Source organism: Orcinus orca, chromosome 15 (assembly GCF_937001465.1).
Source record: "Orcinus orca chromosome 15, mOrcOrc1.1, whole genome shotgun sequence".
In the NCBI taxonomy this organism is placed as follows: Eukaryota; Metazoa; Chordata; class Mammalia; order Artiodactyla; family Delphinidae; genus Orcinus; species Orcinus orca.
The window spans coordinates 39,472,178-39,485,881 of record NC_064573.1 but is presented as its reverse complement, the minus strand read 5'-3'; the positions used below and the strand labels follow the sequence as shown (position 1 = coordinate 39,485,881).

Genomic DNA, 13,704 nt, shown 5'->3' with positions numbered 1-13,704 from the left:
TCTTTTACAGATGTGTATAGTGCTATGTACCTCCCTCCAAAGCAGTTATCATGATTGAAATTTCACGTTTATGTGAGTGTTTGACTAATGCCTGCTTTCCTGGAGACAACTTTAAACTTCGTAAAGGAAGGAATATTTGGTTCATGTTTGTATTCCTTGCATTTGACACATTCCCTACATTTACTGAGTTTGTGTGTTTTGAATGTATGAAATAATAATAAATGAATGAATAGGTTTCTTTATAGTTCTGAGAAATAGAGCAAATGGAATATATAGTTAGTAAATAAAATAATCTTGATTCTCTTTATAATGTTAGAGGATAAATATCATTTTTTTAAGTCTTTTAGTTTTTCTGGCAGAAATTTCAGCTACAAATTAAAGGAATAGTTCTATTGAAGGGTCTCATACCTCTGCCTGGTCAGTACGGTGCAAAATTAGTCATTCTAGGTGTAGGTGCCTGAGAATTCAGTGTTCTTGGGAGAGGGGAGATAAGCACCTTAACATACTCAGAAGACTGAAGTTTTAGGTCCAAGAGAATGATGCTTCTATTTTCTCCAAAGCTGCTTTTGAGCTGAGACTCTCTTTTTAGGCTTGAAATTTCTGGAGAGCCTTAGCTAGAAGTATATGGAGTAAGAGAAAGTAATTATTTAGCCCTAGAAAATACTGATCAACCTTTGGAAAAACTTGGCATATGACACGTAGGATAGAATCAGAAGTTTACTGTTATAATTGATCACTGTACTTTGACATTAATTCCGATTTTATACCTTCTAAAATAATTAAGGAGTTAAATGCATTTCATATGGAAGGTTTTAATCTATTGTGGTTGAGACAGAAACTCTGAGCTTTTAATAATTTCCAAGATAAATTCTGGTATGTATCACTTGAAGAAATACACAACAGTTTTTCTCCTAAAATTGGAATTGTTTCTTTGAAGGATCCTCACCTCTCCTGTATTTATCTGTGTACAGTAAAATTCACCCTTTTAGGTGTAGTCGTACCAGTCTGGACAAAATGACCGCCGCCACCACAAGCAAGAGATGGAATGTTTTCATCATCACAAGTTCCTTCACGGCCCTTTGAGAGCAGTCCTCTACTTTTCCACAGCCCCTGGCAACCACTGATCTAATTTGTCTCACATAAATGGAATCATACAGTATGCAGCCTTTTGTGACTGACCACTTTCACTTAGCATAAAGCTTTTGAGATTCATCAGTATTATTGCGTATATATCAAGAGTTCTTTTTGATTGCTGGATTTCTGGGTAGTAGTATTTCACTGTTTGGTGTACCACAATTTGTTTATCCATTCACCAGGTGATGGACATTTGGGTTGTTTCCAGATTTTGATGATTATGGTTAAGCTGCTATAAAGATTTGTGTACAAGCCTTTGTATAGACGTACGTTTTCCTTTCTCTTAAGTAAATAGCTAGGAATGGAATTGCAGATTCTTGTGGGAAGAAACTGCCAAACTGTTTTCCAGAGAGACTGTACCATTGTGCATTCCACTGGCAATGTATTAGAGGTCCAGTTGCAGCAGTTCCTTGATAGCACTTGGTAGTTTTCTTTTTTCCTTTCACTATTTATATTGGTGCATAGTGGTGTTTCATTGTGGTCTTAACTTGCAGTTGCCTAATAGCTAATGATGTTGAACATCTTTTCTTGTGCTCTTTTGCCACCTGTATCGCTGTTTTGGTAAAGCAACAGTTCAAACCTTTTGCCCATTGTATTGGATTAGGATTTTTAAAAATTGTATTTGGAGAGTTCTTTATATGGTCTGTATATAAGTAATTATCAGATATGTAATTTGTAAATATTTTCTCCCAATATGTGACTTGTTTTTTATTTTTTTAACTGTCTTTTGAAGAGCAGATTTTAATTATAAAGTCCAACTTATCAGTCTTTTTAAATGATTTGTGCATTTTATTGTTACCATGTAAGGAATCTCTACATAACTCAAGGTCTCAAAGATGTTTGCCTCTTTATCGTCCTTTCTCCCTACACCTCCTGCTTTCTCTGTACCGCTCCCCCAAATACACACACACCCACTGCATTTCATCTTTACTTTTAGAATCTAATTGTGCTGCCTTGGAAAAATTAAATAGGAATGAGTACAGAGTTATAAAGATTTACATTTAAGTGTTCTGGGCTGTAAGCATTGAAAAAATTAACAATCAGCAGATTTTAGACAACACAAAACTACATTTGAATCCCAGCTGTTGCACTGGCAGTTAGACTGCTTGCTTTGCCAGTGACCAAAAGAGGTAGCCTTTCATGTAAAGTGGCTTGAAATATATATATATATATAATATGTATCTCGCTTCTCTGGAGAGAACTGTTGGTCCATGACACTGTGCATTATAATGCTTTTGCTCTTCCCCTCACCCTAGTCACCACAGATGTCAGTTGTTGCTCACTGCATGTGACAGACATTGAGTAAGTATGATTTTGAGGCAAGAATATGACAGTAGCATCCCTGTTCTCACTGTGCAGTCAGGAAGTGTTGGTTTGATGAAAGGAGGCCAATAGGCAAGAGATCAAAGTCCCCAGAGAGATGAACAGAAATAATACTTTACATTTATAAGTATTACTTGGTATTTTGGGGTGCTTTTCAGGTTGCTGTTTAGCCACCTTGTGAATTAGGAAAGAACTATTGTATCTTTTTCATAAATAAACTCTCTGGCCTGCCCTGAATTGTTTAGGTAGAGACATCTCTACTGCCCACCATGGAACATGCTACATAAAACTGCCCTTGTAAGAAGCTGCTATGCTGCCCATCAGCCCAGCCCTTCAGAGCTTCTGCTCATTGGCTTTCACCTGTGCCAAGTGTGTGTTTCCTCCATCCACTCCCCTGAATGCACTTGGCTCATCTATCTCCTGAACAGCAGTGACACAGACCTTTGAGCCTCGGTGTCAGCGGCTCGGTGGGATGGCTCCTTACCTCTCTGAGGTCCCTCGGGCTGCTCCAGAGCTCCCCCAGATGAGTGCCGTATGTGTCAGAAGTGTTTCTGGCCTAGCTATCCCAAAGGACAGTTCCTCCAGTCATTTTCTCATGATATTTGGGGGTGGGGGGGGTGGATAGAAACTAAACATCAGGGAAGTCTGTAAAATTACTGTCAGAGCCAGGACTAGGGCTCAGATCTTTCGATACCCTTTTCTTTTCTGTTATACTTTCCATGAATCTTGTTTTTGAACGGCTGGTGACTAGCATTTTTAGAATGGGATTCAGTTGGGACAGAGGGATAAGAATCATTCCAATTAAACTGCTCTAGAAAAGCTACTAGGAGAACTCATATAAATCCTTGGACTCTGGGAACTGAATGTGAGTGGTTAAAATGGACTGGGAATTACTGGTTTCTTAAACTCCTGTGGCAGTTAATGGCTTAGCTTTTGCTTTAGTGTTTAATACAGCAATTGAATAGAAGGCAGTTAAGCCCCATGTGTTTGATGGATATAAGATAGTAGCTCACTGTTTTAATTTGAATTTTCCTCTTTGTAATGAATCGAGCACCTTGTCACTTGTTTATTGGCTATTCAGGTTTCCTTTCTGCAAAGTGCTTGTTTAGTCCTTTACCCATTTTTCTATTGGATTGTGTATATTGCTTTGTAGGAGTTATTTGCATGTTCTTGTTACTATTTTTATATATTTTACAAGTATTCTTTCAAGTCTGAATTTAAAACTTATTCTTCATAGTAAAATTTCATATTGAATTAATCCATTGTTTCTTTTTTAGGTTCTGAATTTTTAAGTTAATCTTTTTTCTTTTTCTTTCTATAGGTTATGAACGTGATTTCTGATGAAACTGGATTGGAATAATTTTCATGATCTTTGTATATTTATATATATATATATTTTAAAATTTTGCATTTGACTTAAAGTGCCATGAGAAAATTTGCATATTGCAAGGTGGTCCTAGCCACCTCCTTGATTTGGGTACTCTTGGATATGTTCCTGCTGCTTTACTTCAGTGAATGCAACAAATGTGATGAAAAAAAAGAGAGAGGACTTCCTGCTGGGGATGGTGAGTGACATTTTATAATAGTGGACCTGTTTTGATATATATGTCACTTGTTTGTACTAATTTGGAAACTATAAAATTTTAACATTTTTAGATTAATAGTAATCCCTGTCTTCCTATATATGATGATCATATTTCCATCAGTTCTCCAGTAGGTTCTTCTAACAGTTAAAAGTATTAAAGTATCCTGTATAGAATTGCTGAATTCAATTTGTGTGTTCCATGTTTAATGTAGTTAATTTTCTGGAAGTTATATTACCAAATACTGTAGGGAATCTCACAGCTGGAACTACCAAAATTGTACAGGAGATTAGTCTAGTGTCATAATGCTGAGTGGAGCGTTAAAATTGCATTATCAAGTATGAGAGAGTTCTCCAGCCTTCCCATCTCAGTCCTAAGGGAAGAAGTCATTTTAGGTAGATGTGGTCTGGTGAGTTTGTTTTGTTAATGCTGTAGATAGCTCCAGTTAGCACTTTTAGGGAGAGCTTATGAAAAGATCAGGCTATAAAATCTGGGCTGCAGTGAGAACACTGCAGTATCTGATACGGAAAAGGAAGGAAACACAAATATGAAGGACCTAGTTTGGAAGACTGACATTTTTGACAGAGGACACCTGAAAAATTCAGTTTTAGACTCTCTGTGTTTAAACCAAAAAAACAAATGCTGCCTTTTATTTTTTTTTAAACAAAATGAAAATGACTTTGCATTGTGAATCAGTAATTCAGCTATTCTGCGCTCTGAACTCTCTGTGATTAGTTATAGAATATCTGGCTAAACAGTAATTCTATTTTTAGGAATTATTTGTGAATGATTACTGTTTTATTTGAATATGTAGCCACATTTAAATATCTTGCACTTTTATAATGAAAGCACCTGGTCCCTTAAAATTTACAATCTAAAATTATTTATTTGTATTGGTAGGTGTGCCTACTTATTGTAATTTTTACAGATGGGATTGTGTAACCAGTTCTCTTTATTTCATGGGAAATCTGCCTAAAATTAGGCTCAGTTGCTAACATTGGACTTTATACCTAGGCTAACCCCTGACTTTAGTTTTCACCTTCCCCATAATTTTTTTCCTATTAATTTGTTGACTTTCCTGGTTTCCTTTATGGCCCTGCTGTTTAGTAAGTTTGTCGGGTGACAAGAGCTATAACTCTGTCAGCATTTAAATCAAATCAAAGGTATTGCCATTCACCAGTAAGAAACTAGCATAATTCTTGTCCCAAATGGAACAGATTAACTTTACCCTCACTCCACCTTAATTCGTTACCATTTATAGTGGGAGCTCATGGTGTTCTGTCTTAAATGCAAAGGCATGAAAAGTAAGAAAGACTGGTACCTCTGTAGTAGGTGAAGACACACTTAGTGAATGTTTTTTAAACTCTGATATGTGCTGGACAGTGTGCTACGTGCTAGTGACATACACTTCAACAATACAAAAAAGTTCCTCCCTTTGGGGAATCCCAATCCAACAGGAGAGAAAGAATATGGTAAAATAGTGATATGATAGATAGCATACTAGAGATGTGCATGAGAGCAGGAGGAAGGAACACCGTGGGGCATCTGAGAAGGTGCAGCAAGGAAGTGTAATGCTCAAGCTGTAGTAACAGGGTGAACAGGTGTTTGTTAGGTTTGATGGGTGAGGGGAATACCTTCCAAGCAAAGGAGAGAAGCATGTGCAAGATAAGCAAGTGAGAGACAGAGTTGATGGATAGGAGAATGTGAGGAAAGAGCATGGGACGAAGCTGGGAGGTTAGCAGAGGCCACATCACAGGAGGCCTTTTATGACATGCTAAGGGTTTTGGACTAAATCCTGTAGGTGAGGCATGACATTGAAGGATTTTTTTGGCTGCGTCAGGTCTTAGTTGCGGCATGCGGGATCTTTTGTTGCGGCGCACGGGCTTCTCTCCAGTTGTGGTGTGCAGGCTCCAAGGCACGTGGGCTCTGTAGTTTGTGGCATGCAGGCTCTCTAGTTGAGGCCCGCGAGCTCAGTAGTTGTGGCGTGCGGGTTTAGTTGCCTTGCAGCATGTGGGATCTTAGTTCCCTGACCAGGGATTGAACCCTTGTCGCCTGCATTGTAAGGCAGATTGTTTACCACTGGACCACCAGGGAAGTCCCACTGAAGGATTTTAAACAAGGAAATCAGTAACCTGATGGGATCCAGACTTTCAGAAGGAAGTTTGGTGGTCACGTGGCTGATGTATTAGCTTGGTGTTTAAAAGCCGAAGTTCCTTCGGTTTTTAAATAAAAATAAAAGACACATTTTTCATTTTCACCAAGAGCTTTATTGAACAACATATTCACAGTTTTGTACCACTACCTTCTGCCATTTTTCAGGCAACTTCATAATTCCATCTTCCCAAAATTTTTTATCTTTTTGAGCAAAGAACTCTTTCAGGTGCCTTTTACAGTCTTCCAGGGGATTGAAATTTTTTCCATTAAGAGACTTTTGTAAAGACCGAAATAAATGGAAATCTGAAGGTGCAATTGGTGAATATGGCGGGTGAATCAGAACTTCGCAGCCAAGCTGTAAAAGTTTTTGCCTGGTCATCAAAGAAACATGTGGTTTTGCGTTAATCCTGATGGAAAATCATGCATTTTCTTTTGACTAATTCTGGACCCTTTTCGTCGAGTGCTGCTTTCAGTTGGTCTAATTGGGAGCAGTACTTGTTGGAATTAATCATTTGGTTTCTGGAAGGGGCTCATAATAGAGGACTCCCTTCCAATCCCAACATATACACAACATCATCTTCTTTGGATGAAGACCAGCCTTCGGTGTGATTGGTGGTGGTTCATTCACTTGCCCCACGATCTCTTCCATTCCACATTATTGTACAGTATCCACTTTTCATCGCCTGTCACAATTTGTTTTAAAAACGGAACGTTTCGTTACGTTTCAGCAGAGAATCTCATGCGGAAATACGGTCAAGAAGGTTTTTTTTCGCTTAATTTACATGGAACCCAAACATCAAAACGATTTACATAACCAAGCTGGTGCAAATGATTTCAGTGCTTGATTTGGATATTTTGAGTTTGTTGGCTGTCTCCCATGTGATATAACATTGATTGTTCTCAATTAATGTCTCGATTTGATCCTTATCAACTTCAACTGGTCTCCCCGACCTTGGAGCATCGTCCAGCAAAAAGTCTCCAGCACAAAACTTCGCAGACCACTTTTGACACGTTCGATCAGTCACAGCACCTTCTCCATACGCCGCACAAATATTTTTTTGTGTTTCAGTTACATTTTTACCTTTCTTGTAATAATAAAGCATAATATGCCAAAAATGTTGCTTTTTTTCTTCTGTCTTCAATATTAAAATGGCTACACAAAAATTCACAGATTTTGATAAGTTTTTTTTTTTTATGCATGACATATGACAGCTGTCACAATACAGTCTAACAAAAATGTTTCAAATGGGGCTTCCCTGGTGGCGCAGTGGTTGAGAGTCTGCCTGCCGATGCAGGGGACACGGGTTCGTGCCCCGGTCCGGGAAGATCCCACATGCCGCAGAGCGACTGGGCCCGTGAGCCATGGCCGCTGAGCCTGCGCGTCCGGAGCCTGTGCTCCACAACGGGAGAGGCCACAACAGTGAGAGGCCCGAGTACCACAAAAAAAAAAAAATGTTTCAAATGAAGTTAAAGACAACTAAGCACTACTAGAGCCATCGTATGGGAAAAACCAAGCAAACTTTTTGGCCAACCCACTACTAGAAGGGAGTGAGACGGCAGAGACTGGTTGTGAGGCCGTTGGGAAGGTTTGGAGAAGTTCTTGGGGCCTACACTAAAATGACACTGGAGATGGAGAGGAAATAAAATATATGAGAAGTTTGTAAATAGTGGCGTTTACATAGCATGGGGAGTCTCTGAATGTAGGTAATAATGGAAAGTGAAAAGTCTAAGATGACTCTTAGGTCTTCCTCTTTGGATGAATTGATACGAGGTGGGGCCCCCAGAGGCGGAGTGGCTTTGGTGAGAAGGCAGAAGGATGAGTTGCGTTTGGAGCGTTTAACGTTGGGGTGTTGGGAGGGATGTTCTGCAGCAGAGGGTGGCTGAGGTAGAGCATGTGGGCAGCAGTGTGAGCTCCAGCAGTGTGTGGATGTTGGAAGAGACAGGCCAGTGTTGGAGAGGATCATGGAGGGTCAGCAAAGGGAAATAAGGCTTCTGGAAGTCAGAGTAGGGGGAGAAGCCAGAGGGAGTGGGGTCATGGAAATCCAGGAGTGATGTTTGTTCAGAGATTTTACCTGAGATGAAGAAGTGGTTCTGATGTGTTTCCCAGCAGGGGGTTTCTTGTGACCCTAGCAAGTGCCATTTCAGTGCCAGTGGATTTGATATTACTGATGTGTAGCTTATCCTTTTGGGAAGCTTCCACACAAAGAGATAGTACAGTAGTTTAAAAGAAAGGAATGGAGCCAAAGTTGGTTTTCCATGAATGTATGTATTTTTTATGTATGTTGAGGGAGAGGTTTAAGATATAAAGTAATGAAGTAATACTTGAAAGAGCCAATTCTCAGCAGATGAGACAGTGTGGTGTCAACCATAAGAAAAGGATTATCCTTGAAGAGGATTCTAAGGTTAATACAGTTTTGGAAAACCACTAGTAGCATGAGCATCAAGGAAAAGGAGTAGGTTTTATACAAAGTACAGAAGTACAAAGTAAAGGAGAAATGGTGTGAAAGTAACAATGTGGAGCTATGAGAGAGCGTCGTTACCTCCTGGGAGACAGAGAATGAAAGTTGTTGAGGGTTGTGAGGTTAATGGGCTCTGGGGAAGAGCTGGATTTAAGTCTGGTAGATGGGGCCCCTGTTGAGATAAGACGACGTATTGATAGAAGCTTTATAATGGCCTGGGGGCATCAGGGTGTTGTGTGGGACAGACTGAGAAGGCCGTGAGCAGTGGAAGGATGAGAGAAGCACTGAGCAGTAAGCCAAGAGGTGAGTTAATAGCTGAAGGGAGAGACTTGGAGAGGCCAGTGGTTCCAGATGGGGCCCTAGAGCATCCATTTTTTCAAACTGTGTTCCATGTAGCCTTAAGGCATTGAAGGGAAAGAGTGAGGAAATGATTTAGGGAAGGGGGACAATTGATGCTAAGCAAGAACAGTTTGAAAAATCTGCTCTGATGTGAAGTTTCAGTGCAGTGGGCGCTGAGAGGTCTCGAGTAGCATCAGAGGCCTAAGGTTGTTAAGGCTCTCAACATAAGGCTGCTGAGGAATTGTGGTGCCACTGAACAGATCTTTCATAAAACTGTTGGGAGAGGGTTGATAGGTGATGGCATCAAGGATGTGGACCTTCTTAGTGGAATTAGCAAGTACAGTCAGTGACCTAGAGGAATGTAGCTCTCTTTTGATAGAACACATAAGGTCTCCAGGATATTCGTTTTCTATGGCATTTGAAAAACCAAATCAAAACAAAAAAGCAAAAAAATAATGAGCAGATACAACACTCCAGAGCAGTTGTCTCAGTATTGTAAGGACCTCATTTCTGAACTTCTTTGAACTGCTTTACAGTGCCAATTTGGTGAAATTTACCAAATTCTGTTCTTTATACTATTGTGTGCAAAAAGGTGTCTTATTTTTAAGCAGAATGGATTCGTTATCCTTATGATAATGCTTATAAGATTATCGTTGATATATTTAGTTTTCTAGGATTCTTACATTTACTTGTTACTTGCCTGCGTCAGGTAACAACAGGCCAGTCTTTGGTGTTTCAGAGGGTTGGTTTTGTTTTGTTTTATTTTATTTTCCTGAGCATTCTCTCTCATAGTTTTATTCTTGTATTTTATACCCCAGACTATCTGAGAATAGCAAAATTCTTCTGTTGCTGGAGAATTAGATTAGATTCCCTTTGAAAAAACACGGTTAGTGTGGGTTATGTCTTGGGAATATTTTTGCAACTCTTCTGCTTTTTAGAATTAACTCATTCATTCAATTTATGGATTTGGATGTTGCATAGACTATTCAATATTTTTACAGATGCAATTTCAAGTAGGAATTAATCCTTTCTGCCAGCACTGTACTTGATTTTCAGATTATCAAAATGTTGATTATTCAAGTTTTCATGTACTTCTGCTAGAATTATTTCAGTTGTCAAACAGTAGGAAAAGTTTGAGAACATATTTTATAGAAGAAACTTCTGATGATTAAAAACTTAAAAATATTGTTAGTAAAGGCTTTCAGAAACTCTTTATTACAGACTTTTAGTGTGCTTAGAGTTTTATTTGAACACATTACAAATGAATATAAAATTGGAATGAGGGTTGAAACTGACAGGTGTTGAGGTAGCAGAGAGTTATCAATGAATTTTGTTATATGCAATAATATTTTGATGTTAAAAAAATCAGGTAATTTGCTTTGTTTATAGAATACATATTATATACACTAAGAAAGCAAAAACATTTCAGTTATCATTGTAAGCCACATGCCAATTTCAGAGATGTTAAAATATGGGAAAAAATATTTTGGAATAAGTGAAATATAGTGCATAAAAATAGTAAAGATAGTTGTATAATAAGGTAAGAAAATTGTTTGGGAGAAATGATTTTAGCCTTTTATCTTCCCCATCTTCCCCAAATGGGTATCATGTAACTTTATACCTCCTTATTCCACTTCCATGAGAAAAATACAAACTAGAAATTTGTGAGATTTATTAAAACACATTCATAGGTATGTCATGTGGTTTGTATATGTGAATTTTATTTGGCGGCATTCAGAGTGAACCTGTAGTTTTTTCGAAAATTAAATTTTCTAAAACATGAAACTTCTGTACATTGTCATGTAAATGAAGTTTAAAGTGCATAATAAAATGTTTGTTCTCACATAATACTTTGGAATAACACCTTAGTCACCCCCTTGTCAAAGTTGATTTGATTTTTAGAAATGATCTGCCTATAAAATTTTATGGCAATGAAAGTTTGTTTTTCAGTTCGGGAAATGATAATATCCAAACCCATTTCATTTGCTTTCAAACAAGTTTCACTGAACTCTTTTTTAATTTACATGAAAGACTGGTAAGTAGAATACAAGGAAAGTTAATGCTTACTATCTTCTTTGTTAGTTGCTTTTTAGTACTGCAAGTGCATTAGTAGTAAAAATATTCACTAGCTAGTTGCATTTTATCCTGGCATCTTTGCCAAAGAAAATTAGTTTACTGGTTGGTGTAATTCTTCAGGATATTATAATTTCTAAATTAAAGTATTGTGGTGGATTCTGTAAGTCATGCAGTAGTCATATAACTTTTGATTAATGGCCATTTTAAATGCGGCTCTGAGATCTCATGTGTATCAGTAGGTTAAAGTATATAATGTGGGTATTATACCAGATATTTAGATTATTAGTAAGTACCAGGTGACCAAATTTGTAAAATATTGCAGCCAGGAGGATTTTATATGTTGTACAGTTTTGCCTAATTCTTTAAGACCTCAAGGCTAGAGTTTTACTTCACTGTGATGGGGCAGGATTTTAACTTTCTGGTCATAACAGTCTCTCAGGCTGTAAGCAATCAAGTTTATACTTACTGGTTCTTACAGTAATAATTTCTTGAGTGCTCCTTCATGCTCCCCCAATCCTCATGGAAAATTTCCAAACATAAACAAAAGTAGAGAAAAATAGAAAATTGATCTCCCATATACCCATCATCTGGCTTCGACAGTTATCAACTCAAAGCTAGTCTTGTGGCATAGATACATGGATACCTCTTTCTTTTTGTCCTCCCCACCCCCCATTTTTGGTTGTGTTGAAGAAGAAGAAATTGCTTTCTTTGTTTTCTCCAGTTTCCCACAGTCAGGATTTGCATCCCTTTAATGTTTGTTTGTTTTTTTATCATTTCCTCTGTCCCCTATATTTCCTGTGAATTGGTAAGTAAGTCCAGAGGCTTGATCAGATTCAGGATCTACCCCACCCTGCCCCCAGCAAAAATATGTTATAGATGGTGTTCTGTATAACTTAATATTCAATTAAAAAACTGAGTAGTGTGAAAATGTTTTCATTTTAACTTTTCTTTAAAGCATCATCTTATGCTTAAATAGGGCACAGGTAACTGAAGGATATTTATAATCAGGGCCACTAGATGTCTCCCACCTACTCTTCAGGTTATCTGTGCCATGCAGATAAAATAACTGTTACCTCTAGAACTCCGCTGCTTCATACTGACCCCTGAATGTCCCAACCCCCAAATCTGTTAATTACTCTTTATTTTCAGAGACAGGTAAGTAAGAATTGACTCTGAGAGTTTTATAATTTATGATTTTTAAAGTTTTAAAAGCTTATATAGGCATTATACTTCTGTACTTACAGTTTTTATTACACTTGGCATTGAAAATTTTTGTCACTGAGAATTTTTTAATTCTTATATTTAAAGAGCTTACTTGACAAAAATTAGCCGGGATTTGTTTTTAAAAATTGTATTATAGGGCTTCCCGGGTGGCACAGTGGTTGAGAGTCCACCTGCCGATGCAGGGGACATGGGTTCGTGCCCCGGTCCGGGAAGATCCCACATGCCACGGAGTGGCTGGGCCCGTGAGCCATGGCCGCTGAGCCTGCGCGTCCGGAGCCTGTGCTCCACAATGGGAGAGGCCACAACAGAGGCCTGCGTAAAGCAAAAAAAAAACCAAAAACATTGTATTATAAGAGTTTCCTATAATTTATTTCCTAATATTTTAACTTCCTTCCTGGAATCACAGTTCATTGTGAGAATGGGGAAAGTTATTATCCACCATTTTTTTCCTTGATAGTCCTCTAGAATAGATTTTATATTCTGGACAGAGTTTTTGAAGACACAGTGAATAATATTCTGCAGCTCTGGTATTGGTAGGTTGCTTTGTACCCCATCTGAACAGTCATCCTATAGGTCAGCTTTACCAACTAGAGCTGTTCTTGGGCAGATGAAGCTAGGCTGAAATGAGCTGGTTTGTCTACTGCCTTGATGTCTTCATTTTTGTCCAGAGACTTTCGGGGATGCCTAAAAAACAAACTGTAGGAGAATAAAACTTTCAGCTTTAAAAATAAACAGGTAATGTACAAAACAGATATTTTCATCCCATTCTTATCCTCACCTCATTTTCTACCCATCCCTCTTAGATGGGAAGTTTAACAATTTTTTTCGAATTTAATATATTCTAGAACATATTTTTCTTGGAACACTTTTCAGCATCTCAAAAGCATATAGCAAGGAACAAGGTTTGGGAGTTGCTGATCAGGAATATTATTCTTTTTACTAATATAGCCGGTCCTCCATATCCGTGGGTTATACAGAGGCCTGACCGTACCACACCTTTTTATATAAGGGACTTGTGCATCTGTGGATTTTGGTATCTGCAGGGCAGGGTGAGGGGGGTGTCTTGGAACCAGTCCCCCATGGATACTGAGGGACAACTGTATATTACGAGATAACATTACTTCTGATTAGAATTATATTTCTTTTTTTCATTAATAAGGTTATTTACTAGATATATTTCAAATATGTAATCTACATATATGGAATACATAATTTTAACACATTCCACTTAGCATTTTTAAAAATGAAGCATTTTTCTAGCCCACAAAGGAAATGTTAATACCTTTCAAAAGGTAGGAAGTTTAAGCCACATGAGGGTAGAGAACATGTAATGTCTTGTCTGCACTGATCTCAGTGCCTGGCACAGTGGCTGCTATGATGTAGGTGCTCATTAAATATTTATTGTTGGAAGG

At 38.1% G+C, this 13,704-nt stretch overlaps 1 protein-coding gene across 4 annotated transcripts in view; it reads left to right on the top strand.

The window, feature by feature from the left end:
* Positions 1–13,704, top strand: part of GALNT1 (polypeptide N-acetylgalactosaminyltransferase 1) — a 208,833-nt gene that overhangs the window by 134,156 nt on the left and 60,973 nt on the right. For all 4 annotated transcript variants that reach the window (XM_049697984.1, XM_049697983.1, XM_049697985.1 and 1 more), the window contains one exon: positions 3,779–4,022. In XM_049697984.1, coding sequence (XP_049553941.1) covers positions 3,884–4,022 — 139 coding nt within the window. In that variant the 5' untranslated portion in view covers positions 3,779–3,883. The remainder of the gene's footprint in view (positions 1–3,778; positions 4,023–13,704) is intronic.